This window comes from Dermacentor albipictus, chromosome 1 (assembly GCF_038994185.2).
Source record: "Dermacentor albipictus isolate Rhodes 1998 colony chromosome 1, USDA_Dalb.pri_finalv2, whole genome shotgun sequence".
NCBI classification, from domain to species: domain Eukaryota; kingdom Metazoa; phylum Arthropoda; class Arachnida; order Ixodida; family Ixodidae; genus Dermacentor; species Dermacentor albipictus.
Genome location: NC_091821.1, coordinates 232,680,638 through 232,697,904, shown reverse-complemented (window position 1 = coordinate 232,697,904; position 17,267 = coordinate 232,680,638). Strand labels below are relative to the sequence as shown.

The following is a 17,267-nucleotide window of genomic DNA, read 5'->3' as shown; positions in this document are numbered from 1 at the left end:
GATGTCCTGTTCTTTTTTTTCACTAGTATTGTTTTCATAAACCGTATTGTGATCAAACTGTATCACGGTGCATAGGTATCAAATAATGTAAACAAGCTTTTTGTTACGGATTTGATTTGATACTCAAGAGTTTGTTTTCTCAAATAGCACTCATATTCAATTCGATTAGAGAATTTTGCTATTCAGAAACCCCTATAAATTTCTTCTGCTTTCTATGGACTCTGTATGAATTACAATAAAAGGAAACATAGGAAAGAGGGAGCACAGGAGTGGGAAGCGTCAAGACGTTGCATTGCATACCGCACACTCTCCTGATGACACTACCTGAGATGGCTGTCTTTATGTAACTGGCAATTTTGAGCACTGACAAGCCAAAGCAAAAGAAAAGTAATAAAAGAGAACAAAATTATCGCATTTAGAAATAACTAATCTGAGAAATACAGCTTTGATCTTCTTCTGAGTGCACAGAGAGATGATTAGTGCCGTAATTATGTAGTTCTGTTTTTCACCTCAACACAGTTCCTAGCTCTTAAAGCTCATTTATTCGTGGTATTGGTGTATATAAAAAAAAATTCTCGCGGTCACTTTTAAATTTTAAAAATGCCTTCTCAGACCATTTTTTTTAAAATAAAGACTAGACATCCAATACATGATCCTGGTGAAAGTATGCAGAAGTATGTTCCTACATTGAGAGGTTGTGAACAATGTGAATGCACTTTTTGTGCATTTGCATACAACCTTAAACTTCATTGATATTCATCTACAAAACATTGATTTCGGCCTCCCATCTGCGAGAGAAAGCATTTCTTTCACCTCCTGCCAAAACTCGTGTATGCCCCACAAGTCGGTAGCGCTATGCAGTATATGACCATAGGGCAAGATAAAGTTTACTGTGGCAAACTGTCATAATTCTTATATTTCACTGAACTGGAAAGAAGTTAGAGCTCTGAACCCGTACTGAAGTGGCATTTTTTCGGTTTGACACCCAGGATAGCATGCTTAAACAGCCTGTTTCATTAATTCTGTACTGACAGAATTATAAAACATCTTAAAATGTGTGTTTTCTAACATAAATTCTTGTTTGTTGGATACACTTACAGGTCAGCAGCGATTCCCAGGGTGCCGCTGCAAGGCACAGTGCAACACCAAGCAATGTCCCTGTTACCTGGCTGTGCGAGAGTGTGACCCTGACCTGTGCCAGACTTGTGGAGCCGGTGCGTTTTCTAAATTCGGAAGGCTACATCCTTTTAAGGGGCACTAAAAAGCAAAATTATTTCACCTGTGTTGGTAAATTACCCCTTTTCAATAACAAGAATGCCACTCGATGCGGCGGTCCGGCAAGGCCTGACTGTCCCAACGTGGGAGCGGCCCGCAGCGCGCTGAGTCACGTACCTCAGGACCTTATTAAAGTTTTGCATCCATTCATCCATCCACTCTTATCGCGAGAAGAGGCTTAGTAAGACAGAAATGGGACAAAAAAGGAAAGACTTGTGGTGACGTTGCCTTGAATTTGTCACACCAGCTAGCTGTGAGGTCATGGATTTTGGCAGCATCTGCTAGGGCCTAGTTAATTGTTTATCAGTAAAAATAGACGACATTGTGTTCTAAAGGAGCTAAAGAATGGGCACAACAAGTTTCTGAAACTTTTACTGAGCCAATGTGGCCCAAATATGAAAAAATACTTCGAAATCTGTGATGTCACACTGACATACCGGTGCTAGAGTTTCAGCGAGAAATTTAAAAAAAAAAACCTTCACTTAAATTTTTTTGGTAATAATCAAAGTGTTATCATGAAAAAAAAAAATAGAATTTTCAAAGAATACTTTATCAGTCTCCACTGATGTAGTGTTTCTGTTTAGTATTCCTTTAATGTTCCAGTACCATTATGCTAATTCCAATTAATCCAGTAGCCACTGGGCACGAGCACTGACATTGAACTGTAATCTGCGATCTGTGAAAAATGGTAGATCTCATATTTTATCTTTACTGCGTTTGCTTCGCAAACTTAAGGGTATGTGTTTACAACAAAGATGCAATGTTTAATATCTGTGGTTTCTGAAAATAGTGCGAGATATTACAACAATTTGTGATTTGCGGAAATGCTATGGCAGTGGCCATGTCTTCAGCCATCATTACTGTCATCTTGTAACTGGCTGGGCTGAGTTCAGTGTTTTCTCTGGTCTCCTTCCCAGTAGGTGCCATCATCATCTACTTATTTATTTCCATTAGAGAATTAATGCTTCTGTAAGCAATCTCCAGGGGTTAACCCTGCTTGCATCAGCTGACTTCGTCCTATGCCTCCAAATTTCCTAATGTCATCACGCACAAAATTATCTGCCACTCTTGGCTAATCCTTGAGGAGGAATGGGGAGAGTTTCTGCCCATTATATCTTCAGTATTATTAGGTCCTTTTAAAAAATTTGGTAGTAATACAGTAGGACCATGCTTATTGCGAACAAAAGCAACACACCATTATCTTGAGGTCCAGATCTTCAGTTTCTTTGTAAAATGCGGAGCTGAGATGGCTTGCGTCTTGCTCAGGGCTGGCGTGGACTACTGTAAGCCATGAGTCAATAACTTCCTTGCAATTCTTTGATATAGTCATGCTTTGTTGACTGTGCTGGCATTCAGTTAATTATGTTCCATTTCATTTTCATAAAAATGGTGCTTTTGCTATTTTTTATATCTCAGAGGCGTCAAAAAATAAAAGTTCACCAGAATAAGCAAGTTGCGTCGGCACACTCCCAGCTCTTATCACTGCAGTATTCTTTGGTGTGCGATTAAAATCCTAGGTGGTGGCTTGACTGTGTGCCATAATTGAATTAAAAATCATATAAAAAGTCATGGTGTGGAAGGGATGCATACAGAATCCTGCATTCACAAGCATGAAAATGAAATGTTTGGTGTGCGGAAATGTCATTTCCGCCCCACCGTGTGGAAATGACATTCCATCTCTAAAGCCTGTCTCCTGTGTGCACTTGGGACAGACTTTGCTCTAGGAAAGAGCCATTTGGCAAGTACTTTGCAGGCAGTGTTTTCTTGTCCACCTCTGTTTTTGACAATGCTTGCAAGCTAAGCCAGTGTAATGAAACCAGGCCAAGCAAAAGGTTCCCTCCAGCTATGTCAGCACACACTGTAACAAATATCAGCACCACCTCGCTTGCGATTGGCTTTTGTGCTTAAATCATGAGAGCTTGTGGTCAGTCTTCTTCCACAAGGAAAATGAAAATAGGATCTCAAAAGAATTCTTCACCAATCAGAACTGATTTAGTGTTGCTTTTTAGTGTCCCTTTAACAACAGGATGCAGCCATCAGGATATTTTAGTGGAAGTTATTTGGGTATTGGTAAATACCCTTATTTGATTACGCATGTGGTGCCACAATTTTCTCTTCATACAGATCAGTTTGATGTTCAAAACATCTCCTGTAAGAATGTGAGTGTGCAGAGGGGCCTGAGAAAGGTAAGCTATAGACACCACTTTTCAAGATGCTGATTTGAGAACAAGTCACATTTTCAGCACCTGCTGCTGGCACCATCTGATGTTGCTGGCTGGGGAATATTCTTGAAGGAGACAGCTCAAAAAAATGAATTCATATCTGAGTACTGTGGAGAGGTAAGTATCACAGCTGGTTGTTACCCCTTAATAGTTAGTCCACTGGAGAAACTTATTGAAGTAGCAGAAATGCATGCTGATCTGCTAGAATGTTTGCCGCTATAAAATTATGTTGCCTTTATAATTTGAGAAAAAACAACAGCAATTTATGACTTTTATGGTTTATCATCTCAAACATAACCCAATGAGGTAACCATGCAAACTTCTGATTGCAAAATCCTAGGTGGTGGTTTGACTGTGTGCCATAATTGAATTAAAAATCATATAAAAAGTCATGGTGTGGAAGGGATGCACACAGAATCCTGCATTCACAAGCATGAAAATGAAATGTTTGGTGTGCGGAAATGTCATTTCCGCCCCACCGTGTGGAAATGACATTCCATCTCTAAAGCCAGTGTAAAAAAAAACAAAGAAAACATTAGCATGTCCATTCGTGTGTGGTAAGGCTCAGACATTAGTAGTATGAGAAAACCCAAAAGGACATTGATGAAAGCAAATACATTGGACATATTTTGATATTTACGTAAGATTAACACTGTTGTGTGGTAGAACTCTGGCTGTTGAGTCAATAACACAACCTTAAGACTGTACACTAAGGAATGTTATCATACTGTTTAGCCTTCACATTTAATTGCGTTCCTTTAACCTACACATGAATACTCTGTAGATTGTTGTGTTGTTCCTGCAGTAATGTTAATTGTGCACTAATTAGCACAGTGAGTTGATCACAATATATTAAGGCCATTCATCTAAGGCACCTGTCTGAGATTAAGACTGATTGTATTCACTACCATTTGAGTGCAACATGTTATATATACTGTTCCCAGTGGAATTTGGTGTAGCCAGAGAAAACAATGGATGTGCTGCTTTTTTCAGGCATGCTTTTTGCTGCAGTCATAGCACACCTAATTTGGCTTGTAACTTTAATCCTAGATCATTTCACAAGATGAAGCCGATCGTAGAGGAAAAGTGTATGACAAGTACATGTGCAGCTTTCTCTTCAACCTGAACAATGGTAAGGACAAGTTGGACTTTAATTGCCTTTGCATGGATGTTGACGGCTGCAATGATGCTTTCTTCTTGTAGATTTTGTTGTGGATGCCACTCGTAAGGGGAATAAGATTCGGTTTGCCAACCATTCCATTAACCCAAACTGTTATGCCAAAGTGATGATGGTGAATGGAGACCACCGCATTGGCATTTTTGCAAAACGGCACATTCAGTCTGGTGAGGAGTTGTTCTTTGACTACAGGTAAGCATCTCTTGTAGTTGTTTGTGCGCTTCTTGAAAGGTATGGATAGTAAATGACCAAGTTTCACATACTTTATTTGCATGGAGGTTTCAGTAGACTGTCAAAGTATAAAAAAGTCTATGTCAGTGATCCAGGGCTGCTATGCTACCAGTTTGGAACAGCATTCATTGGTTGTTTCTTGTCCTCTTTCATGGGTGTGGTTGCGGTTCAAAGTCTGTTCCACGTTAATAGATGAACATGTCCTCAAGCACCTCAAGAACAATGCTTTAGCAGTTATATTATTCAGTGAGTGTGTTTTAAATCCACAGCCATTCTTGCAAATTCTACATTGGAGATGTTATCAATTAGAATGAGGTGATATCTCTATCTTTGGGACATGTTGCATGCTCTTGAGCAAACTCGTACTAAGGCCGAAGATCAGCATTAAAAGTTTGTCCTTTTTTTTGCCATGTTTTCAGCAATCACACTTATGGCAGCATTATTAGAGCTAAAATTCCTTATTTTAGTATTAATGCTGTCAAGGTTTTGCAGTTTCATTTTTTGCAAATGCTAAGTGTGCTCGTATATATTACTGCTACATTAAATGTTCGAATTTCATGCATAGTAAGTGTGCACGCATTCAACAACATGTATAATTACGTAATATTCACTTCTGTGATAAAATTCTGAATTTGTTGAAGTTGGTTTAAATAGTGTCATTAAGCAGAAGCTTGGAAAAGTCATTGAAAAGTAGAAACTAATTAATAAAGGGAAAATGAGACATCTACCCAAACATAGCTAAGTGCTACAAAGGAAACCCTTCCTTTGTGTTTGAGTGGATTTCTCGTTTTTCGTTTTTTAATTACTTCTTTCCATCTTGCGGGTTTCTGCAGAACTATTAGGTCAAGTAGAAACTAGTTGCAGAATGTAAGACAACGTACATTAGTAATGGCATTTTCTTATGTTGGCCAGAAATGATCAGTAAAATGGGCTTACATATACAGTAAGTTCACCTGTGATGACTAAAATTAATTTTTTGTCTATTGACTAGTTGGAGGTAACTCTCGTGTTACATGTTTTGGTTAGCTGCTCTGCTATCTGAAAGCATATTAAGCTGTATTATTAAATTGTATCTCTGCAATTGCAAATTGAGAAGCTTAATAAGCCAGGAAAAATGCAAAGAAATAAGGCTGGTGGTTATTCCGTCCTGAAGTTTCATATGAGCTTGCCATGACACCATGGGTTCTGACGCTGTTTGCTCAGGTGTTGGCACCGGGCAGCCATTGTATGCCGCCACTAGCACCATTTTGAGCATTGCTGCTGATGGTGAAACTGACAAACTTGAAATGCTGTGCTAGCAGACAACACGGCTACTCGCGTTTCTTGTGCTCACACGTGCCTTTTTTGTGTAACTAGAAATGCAGGAGTGCTATCTTGGATAAGTGGGTGTTTAAGACCCTAGGACAAATTTAGAAAGTTCATCGCATCAAAAGGAAAGACGTGTTGTGATTTTGTGGGAGTTCTCACGGGCTAAGCCTGATGCACCAAGTTAAAGGTTGCCGAGCTGTACACGAGCAAAAGCAGCCACTCGCCTTTCATTCTTGTGTAGCGATTTGAGTGCAAATTTGTGAAAAACTAAGGTTGTTCTTGCAATTCCACATCGTCAAGATTAGTTGCAAGTGCGGAGTTGCTGTCCTTGCCTCACCTTCGCAAATGCATGTGCAGCTTCACATTTTAGAATTGTTTATTGTTGTGTATCCTTAGATGACCAGAGTATTTAATCTTGTTAAACAATACTATATTGCAAGCCTGCCACATCAGGTGGTCTTGTCGACACATCTTTTTTTTGCATGTAAAGCTGTGTTGCACTTGGCAAGCTATTTAACTGGTCACTTTCAAAGGTAATGTAATTATTTGTTGCACTCTTGAGGAACTCAAGCACCATAGTGTAATTACTGGGTCAACAGGTACTCAATTAAACATACAAAAAGAGAAGTACTTTAAACCCTGTGTACGTGATTTTAGTGCACAATGGCGATACGACAAGCAACGCAAGAGAGATGGCTGTTGCGTCCGCACATTGCCTACAAGTCGAGCCCCGTGTGAGAGATATGGCCTCCAGTGTAGCCAGTATGAGGGCAGTAAACGTGCACCGAAACTGGCATGATGCATGCTCCAATAATTTAAGTTGATTTGTTTTGCTGTACAGAGCAACTTAAAATATTTCTGAACATCTTGCAGTAGGTTTCCTCCTTTGCACATGTCAAAATTCGGTCTTTTGCTTGTTCCGTGCGACAACCAGTCGTACGTCACTGATGTACATTCTGTTCCAGCTTCGCGCTGTTAGCCAGTCTCTTATAGCACTTCTGGGCAAAGAGTGACAAATTCTAGATTTCCAGTACTGTGCAATCCAGGGCCAAGAACAAACGAGTTAGTCACATGACAGCTTGTATAGTCGCTCGAAGCGATCGCTCAGCGCCATTGTGCACAGAATCACTCACATGGGCTTTGGGCTATAAACGAAACAAAATTTTTTGTGAGTGCTCCCTTAATGGCTTTTGCCAACTCTTGGGTAAGTCCTGATTGTGTATGTTCATCTGTATCTTTATTGCTGAATTTGTATTCCTGTTAAAAAAAATTTGATAGGAATATTTCAGGATCAGTAAACAATCACTTTTTTTTAACTTTTTTTTTACAGATATGGGCCTACTGAACAGCTCAAGTTTGTTGGCATTGAGAGAGAATTGGAATTCTTGTGATTTTCACTGCAGGATTTGTTGACCTTTGCATCTCTTGTGTAGTCACTTTGTAAATAGCTTCTTAACAAATGGTATTCATGACCTAATTATGGCACGCACAATTTTGTCCCGCTTTTTTGCATGTTAAGCTGAGCCCTCTGAAATCATTGTTTTTGACAATGCTGTGTGCTACATGGCTTTATTTCATCCATTAAATGCACTTCTCTACTGTTTCCTGTGCTGCACTCAGACAATAGAATATGTAGAAGTAATTCACTTCGTGAAGGAAGGCCAACTTTAGACCATTTATAATGTAACTGCTTATACTGCAGTACGAAATATAATGTGGCCTTTTCCGACTCCGGTTTACCCTCCTTATACTCCATGCATGCAGATGCTGCTTAAAACGTGGCTGTGCTAGACAAAATATCGGTTATAATACGGCTAGCAAAAAATACTGTGTAGACAAGCTTGGCAACAACCTACTTAATGGGGTTTGGTGTAAGTCACCGATGTAGCCTCCTACAGGCTATTGTAATCAGCGCGAGGTGGCAGTAGAGTGGGTGCAGTCACCGAGCAACTTTGGAACACGAAAGGGACCACGAAATGTCCGCATATTCTGGCAGTCCGAATCAAGGAAAACTCGACTCCGCTGTTGCTATAACCACTAAGCGAATTAGCTTTAAATTTTGTGATGGTAGAAGAGGCCTCGGTGGCCTTCCAATGCTGGGAGGTGTGGATGTACCATGCACGACTGGCAGCTCAACAAAGCTAGTTTCGGCCATTTTGGGTGATTGCAATTTGTGGCTGTCTGCCTGTACGCAAGCTCCTGTTGTTTCGTTCATTTAGTGCACAGACCTTGGCAGGAACTGACGAACCCTAACACCAAATCCCGAATGTACGGCTGTGCCGTGCACGCATAATCTCGGCTCCAATAGCCGATAAATATTGCTGCTACAAACATTTATTAGTTGCAAGCTTCCCTCAACGACTTGCCACCAACCTGGCAGGCGGTGAATTTTCACCTTTCCACAGTGGCTATGGTTGGGCACGGAGGAATACTGCTAGGGCTAAGCAGCACTGTTTTGCCGGTGCTTATTTGGTGCTTAGTCGACTATGTCCACAATGGCTATGGCTGGGCATAGAGGAATATCGGTAGGCCTAAGCAGTGGTTTTTTGCCAGTGCTTATGTGGAGCTTAGTCGACTATGTCTTCACAGCAGCTGAACAATAGCAAGAAGCACAGATTTACTATATATTAAACCTATGGCAATAAGGACATGAAGGCCGGCCGATGAAACAGCCTATGTGTAGCCAACGAAAGGGAAGGTAGGGGTGGAGTGACTTAAACATGGGCAACAACAAACACCATGTTTGCAACATCATACACAATGTTACTTTCAATATCAGTCACATTAAATCTGCTGTGTCGAGCAGGTAGGGGGGAAAATAAGGCATCCAAAAAATTGCTCTGCGACTGTATACTGCCGCTGCATTGTGTGCAGAATCTGGTTTGGCAGTGGTGCAGAACTGTGGTGCATTACGTGGGAATGCGCAGTACCATTCATTAAAAGAATGCATACATCGAATTTTAGTGGTGCATAATACTGCGTATACTATTTGGGACTCTGGTGGTGATACAGAAACAAGGATGACTGACAGCGGCGGCAAGACCCTCATGCTGTGATGGAGCTCCCAACTTCTTCATGATGATAGTAAGAATAATGACATCATGACGCTCGTTTTGGGTGACCCATGGCAACGCTGCAATAGCTATGGTTTCCGACTTCTGCCACAGATATCCCGCTGAAGCTGCAAGAGCATGAAAAGAAAAATGGGTGCTCATGGGAAAGGAAACAGGCAAGGAGCAGAAGGCTGGCAGAGCGATGAAATAAGAAAATATCCAGGCTTCGCATGTAATTGACTGAAGATGGAGGTAATGGTATCACTGCATGGAAGAGGCTTTTGACCTTAAGTGGGGATAAACAAGCTGATGACAAATCCCAGAGCAAATAACAGCTAGAGTAACCTATATGACAAAATTAAAAAAATGTATGCATATATATAGACAGGCACACTCAACTCTGGTCGACATCTACGTAGAGCAAAGCATTCTTGGTGTGATTGGCTCGTGAAGCATATGAAGTGTTGTTTTCGAGGTATAAATGTTATAGAGACATATTTACATGCAGTACAACATATATTTGTTCAAATTTTCATTGGTGATCTATAGCGTCGCATTTCTGATTCATCAGTTTCTTCTAGCGCAACTCCGGATCGAAACGCGCTGGTTTGCCCGCAAGAAAGGGTGTTCTATGCTGCTTGTTGAAGCATGCATCCGTGGCATTCAGCGTTAGGCTCTAGATATGTATGAAAAAGTGCCTGGAACTCTGCAAGAAAGCTTAATTCGCTTTAAAGTCAAAGTGCCAAGTCGTACGTAAGCTCAAGAAAAACAAGTCGCTTAACGAGGCACCTACCTTTTCCTTCTGGGCACCTACCTAGAAGAAAAATTATCTCGTCAGTGTCCTGAAATTTTGTGTTGCTACGTAAGCATTCTTTCTAAGACTCCTTCCCTCGGAAATTGTCCGTCCTGTCTTTAATGAACGAGACAATATGCGCAAGGTAAAAATACCTTGTAGCGAAGCTTCCATAGAAGATATTCCTAGGGGTGGGCAGCGCAACCCGGGCAAAAGGAAGTGCACGATATGAGCGCTCGTATCGTGCACTTCCTTTTGTCTTTCGTTTGGGTTGCGCTGCCCACCCCTAGGAATATGTTCAGTCACCAACTCGCCCAGCTTGCTGTGTTAATTCTATAGAAGCTCATATGTTCAAAACATGGCAGTTCATTGGTGGTTCATGGGGCTTAGCGCCATCTGTGTGAGGAGGGAACACTTCCGGCGGAAGAAAAAGAATGTGACGTCATATCCGTTAAAAACGGAAGTGATGTCATTTTCTTCTCAAAGGCACGAAATTTGTTTTGGTGGCCTGCCATTAGAGCTATATATTCAAGTGCACCGCCATTTGACTTGATGGGCGTTTCGAGCTTTCAGCGCGGAAAGCGATGCAAGAAAAGGTCAGCCGTACAGGTGTCGAAATCGCACCCCTGAACAGAGCATACGTTCTTTGGAGGCTGACGAAGGCTTTAGGTGTAGAGTGCTGGTTCTATCGTCGCTTGCCAAGCTCGTTGGCCTGTGCAGTCGCACGAAAACTACTAAAGTAAGCAATTGTCTGGCGGTCGTAACTCACTACTTTTGACTGAACAGGTTGAGAAACAATGAAGCTACCTGCGTCACCAAATTCAGACAAACGCCAACAAGCAAAGCACGTGTGAGGGGAGTGTATTCTAACAGGTGAACTTTACACGCGCCCTTCTGCACACTTCAAGAGCTACATTCTTTGCAAGTGATCGCGACGTCAACACACTTCTAATGATGGGCGCTGGAGAAAGGTATCTATTGATAAGGATAAAATGAAATAGAGTTGTCTTTTTTTTACTTGTCATGCATGTATAAAATTTATTAGGAATTTTATTTTTGTTTAATGCATCCAACTGTGTCTCGCATTAATTAAAAAACGCTTTTTTGTTTTCCATTGTACCTCCTAAACATTGTCGCGCTTCAATCGCGGCTCCCATAACCACCCTTGCTGATGTCAGTGACAATTTGTTCTGAACCGCTTTTTGCCCGAAGCTTTGTGACCTATTTGGATCGACCTTGATATGCACTCCATAAGTATAGATGAGATCTTATGGGGGTATCTATACAGTAGAACCTCGTACACGCGTTGGGGGGAACGTACTAACCGGGAAAACGTACCATCCGAAATAAAAAATATGGACACTCGACTATTGGTAACATCGACGTAATGCGAAGCGTCGCGTGGATCGTTGCGGCACGAGACGCCGACGCACGTCGAGCGGTGCTCCAGCGGCCCGAGACATGTTTTGTTTTCCTTTTGCATGGTGTTTTAAGAGGGCGACAGGAAACCGAGATGAAATCGAGCTGGTGGGCGACGCGGGATCCCGTCGAAGCGAAACGTGATGCCCATATCGCGCAGCTTGCAACAGGGGACGGCAGCGAGTTTGGATTATCGCCTACTAAAAGCGTTCAATACCTTACCAGTGGCACTAGGCAGCACACGCTTTAAAACAAGTAGGTGAAGATGCTTATTGAAATAGGTTTGGCAGTGATTGCTGTGAATGCGGCGTGCGATGACCCGGGCCGAGATTTGCTGGTACCGAAATAACTGCGCGCCGTCGATTTCACGTGAGACGGACGACTATATATCGTTCTCGATCGCGCGCGCTTCGCACATTTTCTTTTTCATATAGGATCTAGCGGCCGGAAAACGTATACGTTCGTAGTATGCAGCAGGGAACGGCGGCACGTCTTGGTTATCGCCTGTTCGAAGCGTGCACTACTCTAACAATGGCACTACGCGCTGTCATAGGCGAAGATGCTTATCGTAATAGGATTGGTGGCGATAGCTGTGAATGCCGCGTCCGCCGACCCCGGAGAAGACCCCGGAGACGAGCGGGCGAATAAGGTGAAGCTGCCGTTGCTGCCGTGTCGGACAGCTATATACTGTTTTCGATTGCGCGCACCTTGCGCATTTGCTTGTTTACATGGGACATAAAGACCATTGGATTGGATTGGCGCCAACTTTATCTGTGCCTGCAGTTGGGCGCTCGCGCGCCCCGACGAGGGCCTACGTCATCTACGAAGTCGCCGTTACTCGTCGCGGGTCTGCGCTCGCCGTTGCCGGCTCGCTGGGTCCCTGCCTTTCGAGCGCCTCGAGGACCTGCTGGACGGCCCAGAGCTGTTCGTCTCTGTCGTAGCTCTTCGCGGCTGCCTCGAGCCGCGGTGGGATCATTCTTGATTTTGCGTCTGAATTTTTAACGTAGTCCCAAAAGGTGCGCGTATAATCTGCGTCTCCGTCCGGCACTATGCACTTATCGGTCATATATATGTCTCGGGGTACATGCGATGCATCAGTCCCGGGCTCGGTAGCGATCCGGTCTGGAGCTGCCAGAAAACGTGTCATACGATCGCAGTTTTCCAACGTACTGAACGTTGGCGCCGAAAAATCGTGTTTTCCGGAAACGTATGAACCGGTAAAAAATGAGCGCAATTCTATTGGGTCAATTTTTGTGTTCTTAATTGCGAACGTTGGCGCCGGGAAAACGTACCTAACGTTAACGTATCAACGAGGTTCTACTGTGTATAATATATATTGTAATGAAGGAGAAGAGCACAAGGACAAGGCCCGCCAGATCGTCTGTTCTATGCCTGCAGTGCAATCAGCGGGCCAGCCGGATCGCCAGTGCTTAGCACGAGTGTGAGCCGTTCGGGCAACCAGCTGTTCCTGCTCTGCGTCACCTGCCTTCTCGGTTACGAACAGACGCTACCATCTGAACCGTTCAATACACCCCAATAATATATATATATATATATATATATATATATATATATATATATATATATATATATGTGTGTGTGTGTGTGTGTGTGTGTGTGTGTGTGTGTGTGCGTGCATACATGCAGACATAGAGATTTTTTTTTATGACTCCTGACTTTATGCTTATGAATTACTATATATAGTGAGCACTGTAGAGGTATTCAGAGCAATTAAGGTTAATTACGAAGATTTCTTAGAATAATGAAGGGTACGGAAGCCTAATGGAGATTAATTGGATCACCGATTTTTTCTAATCTAGATAGAATTCAGTTTACATCAGTTAACAATTCCAACTCATGTTATGCTGATGTTACGTCTGGAGTTCCACAAGGCAGCGTACTTCGACCTTTACTCTTTCTAATCTATATTAATGGTTTACCCAGTTGCGTGTCATTCAAAATCAGACTATTTGCAGATGATTGTGTACTTCATCGATGTGTAACAAGTAACACTGATAGCCACTTACTACAAACTGACCTGGAGGCTAGTGCATGGTGTTCTAATTGGTTAATGCCATTAAATATTTCCAAAACTAAACTCATGTATTTCACCAATAGATCACGAATTCCAACCACCTACTCCCTTGATAACAACGCTGTGGAAATCGCCACAACTTACAACAAGTACCTTGGCATCAATCTTCAGTCAAACTTATCATGGAATAATCATATTAATCTTACCCTTGCCTCTTCACACCGTACTCTCGGACTTATTAAACATAACTTAAAAGAAGCCCCAATGTATGTTAAAAAACTAGCGTACTGTTGGAACCTCAGTGCTGACACCCGTTATTGCAATCGGACCGCTGGCGCCCGTTGTCGCAAATGGGTCGCAAGCCCCAAGGGTAGCGTTGGCCTGGCGGCCTGGGGCACACTGGAAGCATCCGAAGGTCCCGGCAAAGCATGAGTCGACTGCTAACAGAACAACTTGTTTATTCTAGCATCGCAAAAGAGCGGCCGGTCAGGTCGACCGAAGTGGAGAGACGGGAGAGCACGCTTCTCGACTGAAGAATTCGGAGCCTCTCTCCTGACGTCCGGGGGGCAGCTGCTCTTATACTTTCGGAGTTGAGGGCAAGAGGGAAGGTCACGGGACTAGGTCACGTGACGGTGGGGCTCAGACACGCTGAGAGACACGTCATGACACGTTGGGACAAGGAGGTGACGCATCAGCCGGGCCGGCGCCGGTCAGACCTCCTCGCTTCACACTGGGGGAGCTCCTCTCCCCGGCTGCCGCGCTTTGACAAGCGTGGGCACACACACACACACGAAGACACGTGGCACTGAAACATGCTGGGACGCGCTCGGCGGGGATGCGTCGCGGCCAAAATGTCCGCCGCTTTGAACGAAGCCCCGGCGTCCGTTGAATCCGCGCCGGCATACCGCGCGTCGTAGGCGAAACGTAACAGTACACAACATTAATCCGTCCTAAACTAGAATACGCGTCTGCCATTTGGGATCCCGAACAAACTTATATCATCAGTAACATCGAAGCCTTACAAAACCTTGCTGCGCGATTTATTTTTTCAGACTATTCACGTTACACCAGCGTCACCTCGTTAAAGAATAAAGCTGAGTTGGGCAACTTAGCGCTTCGCCGTAAAATTTCTCGCCTATCACTTTTCCATAAGCTGCTGGGGGTAGCGTTTACGCGCGGATACGTGCACCTCATGCGACGCACCGAGTCTCCACACTGTGAGGTGTGCAATGTGATCATGTGCTTTGTGACTGCCCTGAGTTTGTGGAAGAGCGTGATAGGTTGGTCAAGGACCTTACGCGTCTCGACAGCGCACCGTTGTCGGAGGACGTTATTTTAGGCCCTTGGCCAGACGCTCGGTCGAGTTTCAAGGCCATCAAGGCATTGCTGAACTTTTTAAAAATTACGGGCCTGGATTGCAGACTTTGAGCATGCCAAATTGTTTGCCATATGTTCTACATCTTCCTTCTATCGTCATGTTCACCCATCATGCACCTCTTTCTTCCCTTTTTCTTTCCCTCTTCCCCTTCCCCCAATGCCGAGTAGCTGGCTAGAGGAATATACCTCAGGCCGACCTCTCGGCATTTCGTGTCATTAAACTTCTTTCTCTCTCTCTCTCTCTCTCTCTCTCTTATCACCATCCATCACTTCATGAAGATTTCTTTCAGTCACCACCAGTTATCTTTCCACGTCGTAACCATCCATACAAATTCAAACGCATCAACTGCCAGTCATCCTATTATGCATGTTCGTTCTTACCGCGCACAATAACTGAATGGAACGCCTTATCATCAGGCATTGCTACGGAACCAGACTTGACTAGTTTCAAAATTTAATTCGCTTACGACTTGTCAACTAATCTTATTATTATTATTTTGGGACTGTTATTATTACTATTCTATTATTATTTTATTTATTATTATGTATTTTTGGACGATTATTTATTGCTGTTTGCTTTTCAATGCAGTTGCCTTATGTTCTCCTAATGTGTGCTAGTGTTTTCTCTGTAATAATTGTGACTTATTAATTATTTTGTATATTACCTATGTTTCAGTCTATTATTACTTTTGTTATAGTCTCTTGTTTTTAGTATGATGTATAATCTATGACCAGTGCCTGTGATCGCCCCCCCCCCACCCCACGTAATACCCTCGTAATGAGCGCCTTTGGGGGTATCTTTGAATAAATAAATAAACAAATTACGATGGAATTGAGCCTAATCAAGATTAATTGAGAGTACTTAAGGAAGCCTAATTATAATTAAGATTAATTTCACTAGGGATAATCAGTGTTAAATACGTGTAATAAAGTTGACAAGCCTAATTAAATTGATTACTTAAAGGGACTGAGAACCAATTTTTATCGTTCCCCATTTTTAATGCAATGGAACGCTTACCGGTCAGAGTGCCGAATCATGCAGTGGTAACGTGAACAACACCGTGGAAAACTTATCAGAATGTTTTTATTTGCACTATAGTGTGCATAATCTGCATTGAGGATGTAGTCGTTCGCTGGAAACAGTTATGGGCGCTCGCGATAGCGATTATACGCCGGCATTGGTGGGAGGCAGACAAGTGCAGTCGTAGCTCCCAGAAAGTATTATTTTGTTTATTATGCCGATGTTCCTGTAATTCATGTTTTTTGAAGTGTTAAATTATTTCTGCAATAATAGCTACGTGCTTTCGTGGTTTCCTGTCCAACAGCGTTGGTCATTACCAACTCAAGGCTGCTTTTTAAAAGCCAAGTCCTGAAAGTGAAGGAACGCTTTTACATATGGGCTGTGTTCCAAGACAGCTTCGCGAAGACAGCATCGAAGTCAAAAACGATGCAGGCTACTACACTGTAGTCGCACGCTAAACTGCGTTGATTCAGCGTCTATTCTGAGCAATCAAAAGCACTGTCAGACGCTGGCGGACTACTTGGCACGGTAACAGATGTACAGAAGCTCCGCCCCGTAGCTTTCCCTTCATAGCCACAGAAAGTTTTGGCGGCGAGGAGTACGGAGTCCCCATCTGTCGGAAGCGCCTCCCTTGCGTAGTATGAGACTTCACGCGGCGCGCTCCTCGTAGGTTTCGCTTACGGCGCTCAATAAAAACATCACGCGGCAGCCTTCCTGGACATTTATGTAAGTACTCTCAAAACGAGGGAAGCTTTTGACTGTCGATATAATAATCTTGGGCAAACTGAAAGCACAGAATTGTTTACAGAAGCTATCTCTTTACCGAATATGTACAGTATATGGGAGTCGCCGTATCACACGTCACATCACGCGGCTACCCAACACTGTTGCTACGCCGAGATGTGAGGGTCGACCGCGTCAGACCGCCCCCTGCGACGACGTGACCCGTATTGTTCGCCGCGAACTCGAGGCTGCCTGTTCGCCATGCAGCTTTCTCCGCGACGCCTCCCGATCCATCAGCAACCACGATTGCGATGATTCAGGCCGTCGTCAGACAGGAATTTGAGAAGATGGGTCTAAACTTCGTATGTTCATCGTCTCCACCGACGGTTCCCCAGTTCTCTAGCAGCCTTCCTCTTCCCTGGCAGTCCTTTTCTGCCACATCTCGTCGCAACCCGTCGGAATGGCGTACCCCTGATGACAGGCCGATCTGCATCCACTGCTGTCGCATCGGCCACGTCGCTCGTCACTGCCGCAACCGATGCCACCACCTCCTCGGACATACACCGCCGCTTATTCCCGCACCTTTGTACCTTCTGTTCCCTATGCCACCCGCCATGAACCCACTGCCGCTGA

At 43.4% G+C, this 17,267-nt stretch overlaps 1 protein-coding gene across 3 annotated transcripts in view; it reads left to right on the top strand.

Annotated features, from left to right (window-relative positions):
* The window catches only part of E(z) (histone-lysine N-methyltransferase E(z)), a 57,919-nt gene extending 50,103 nt beyond the window's left edge, over positions 1-7,816 (top strand). For all 3 annotated transcript variants that reach the window (XM_065425881.2, XM_065425880.1, XM_065425879.1), the window contains exons 12-17: positions 1,101-1,214; positions 3,400-3,461; positions 3,519-3,614; positions 4,548-4,629; positions 4,701-4,866; positions 7,544-7,816. In XM_065425881.2, the coding sequence (XP_065281953.1) occupies positions 1,101-1,214; positions 3,400-3,461; positions 3,519-3,614; positions 4,548-4,629; positions 4,701-4,866; positions 7,544-7,604 (581 nt within the window). In that variant the 3' untranslated portion in view covers positions 7,605-7,816. The remainder of the gene's footprint in view (positions 1-1,100; positions 1,215-3,399; positions 3,462-3,518; positions 3,615-4,547; positions 4,630-4,700; positions 4,867-7,543) is intronic.
* The last annotated feature ends 9,451 nt before the right edge of the window (positions 7,817-17,267 follow it).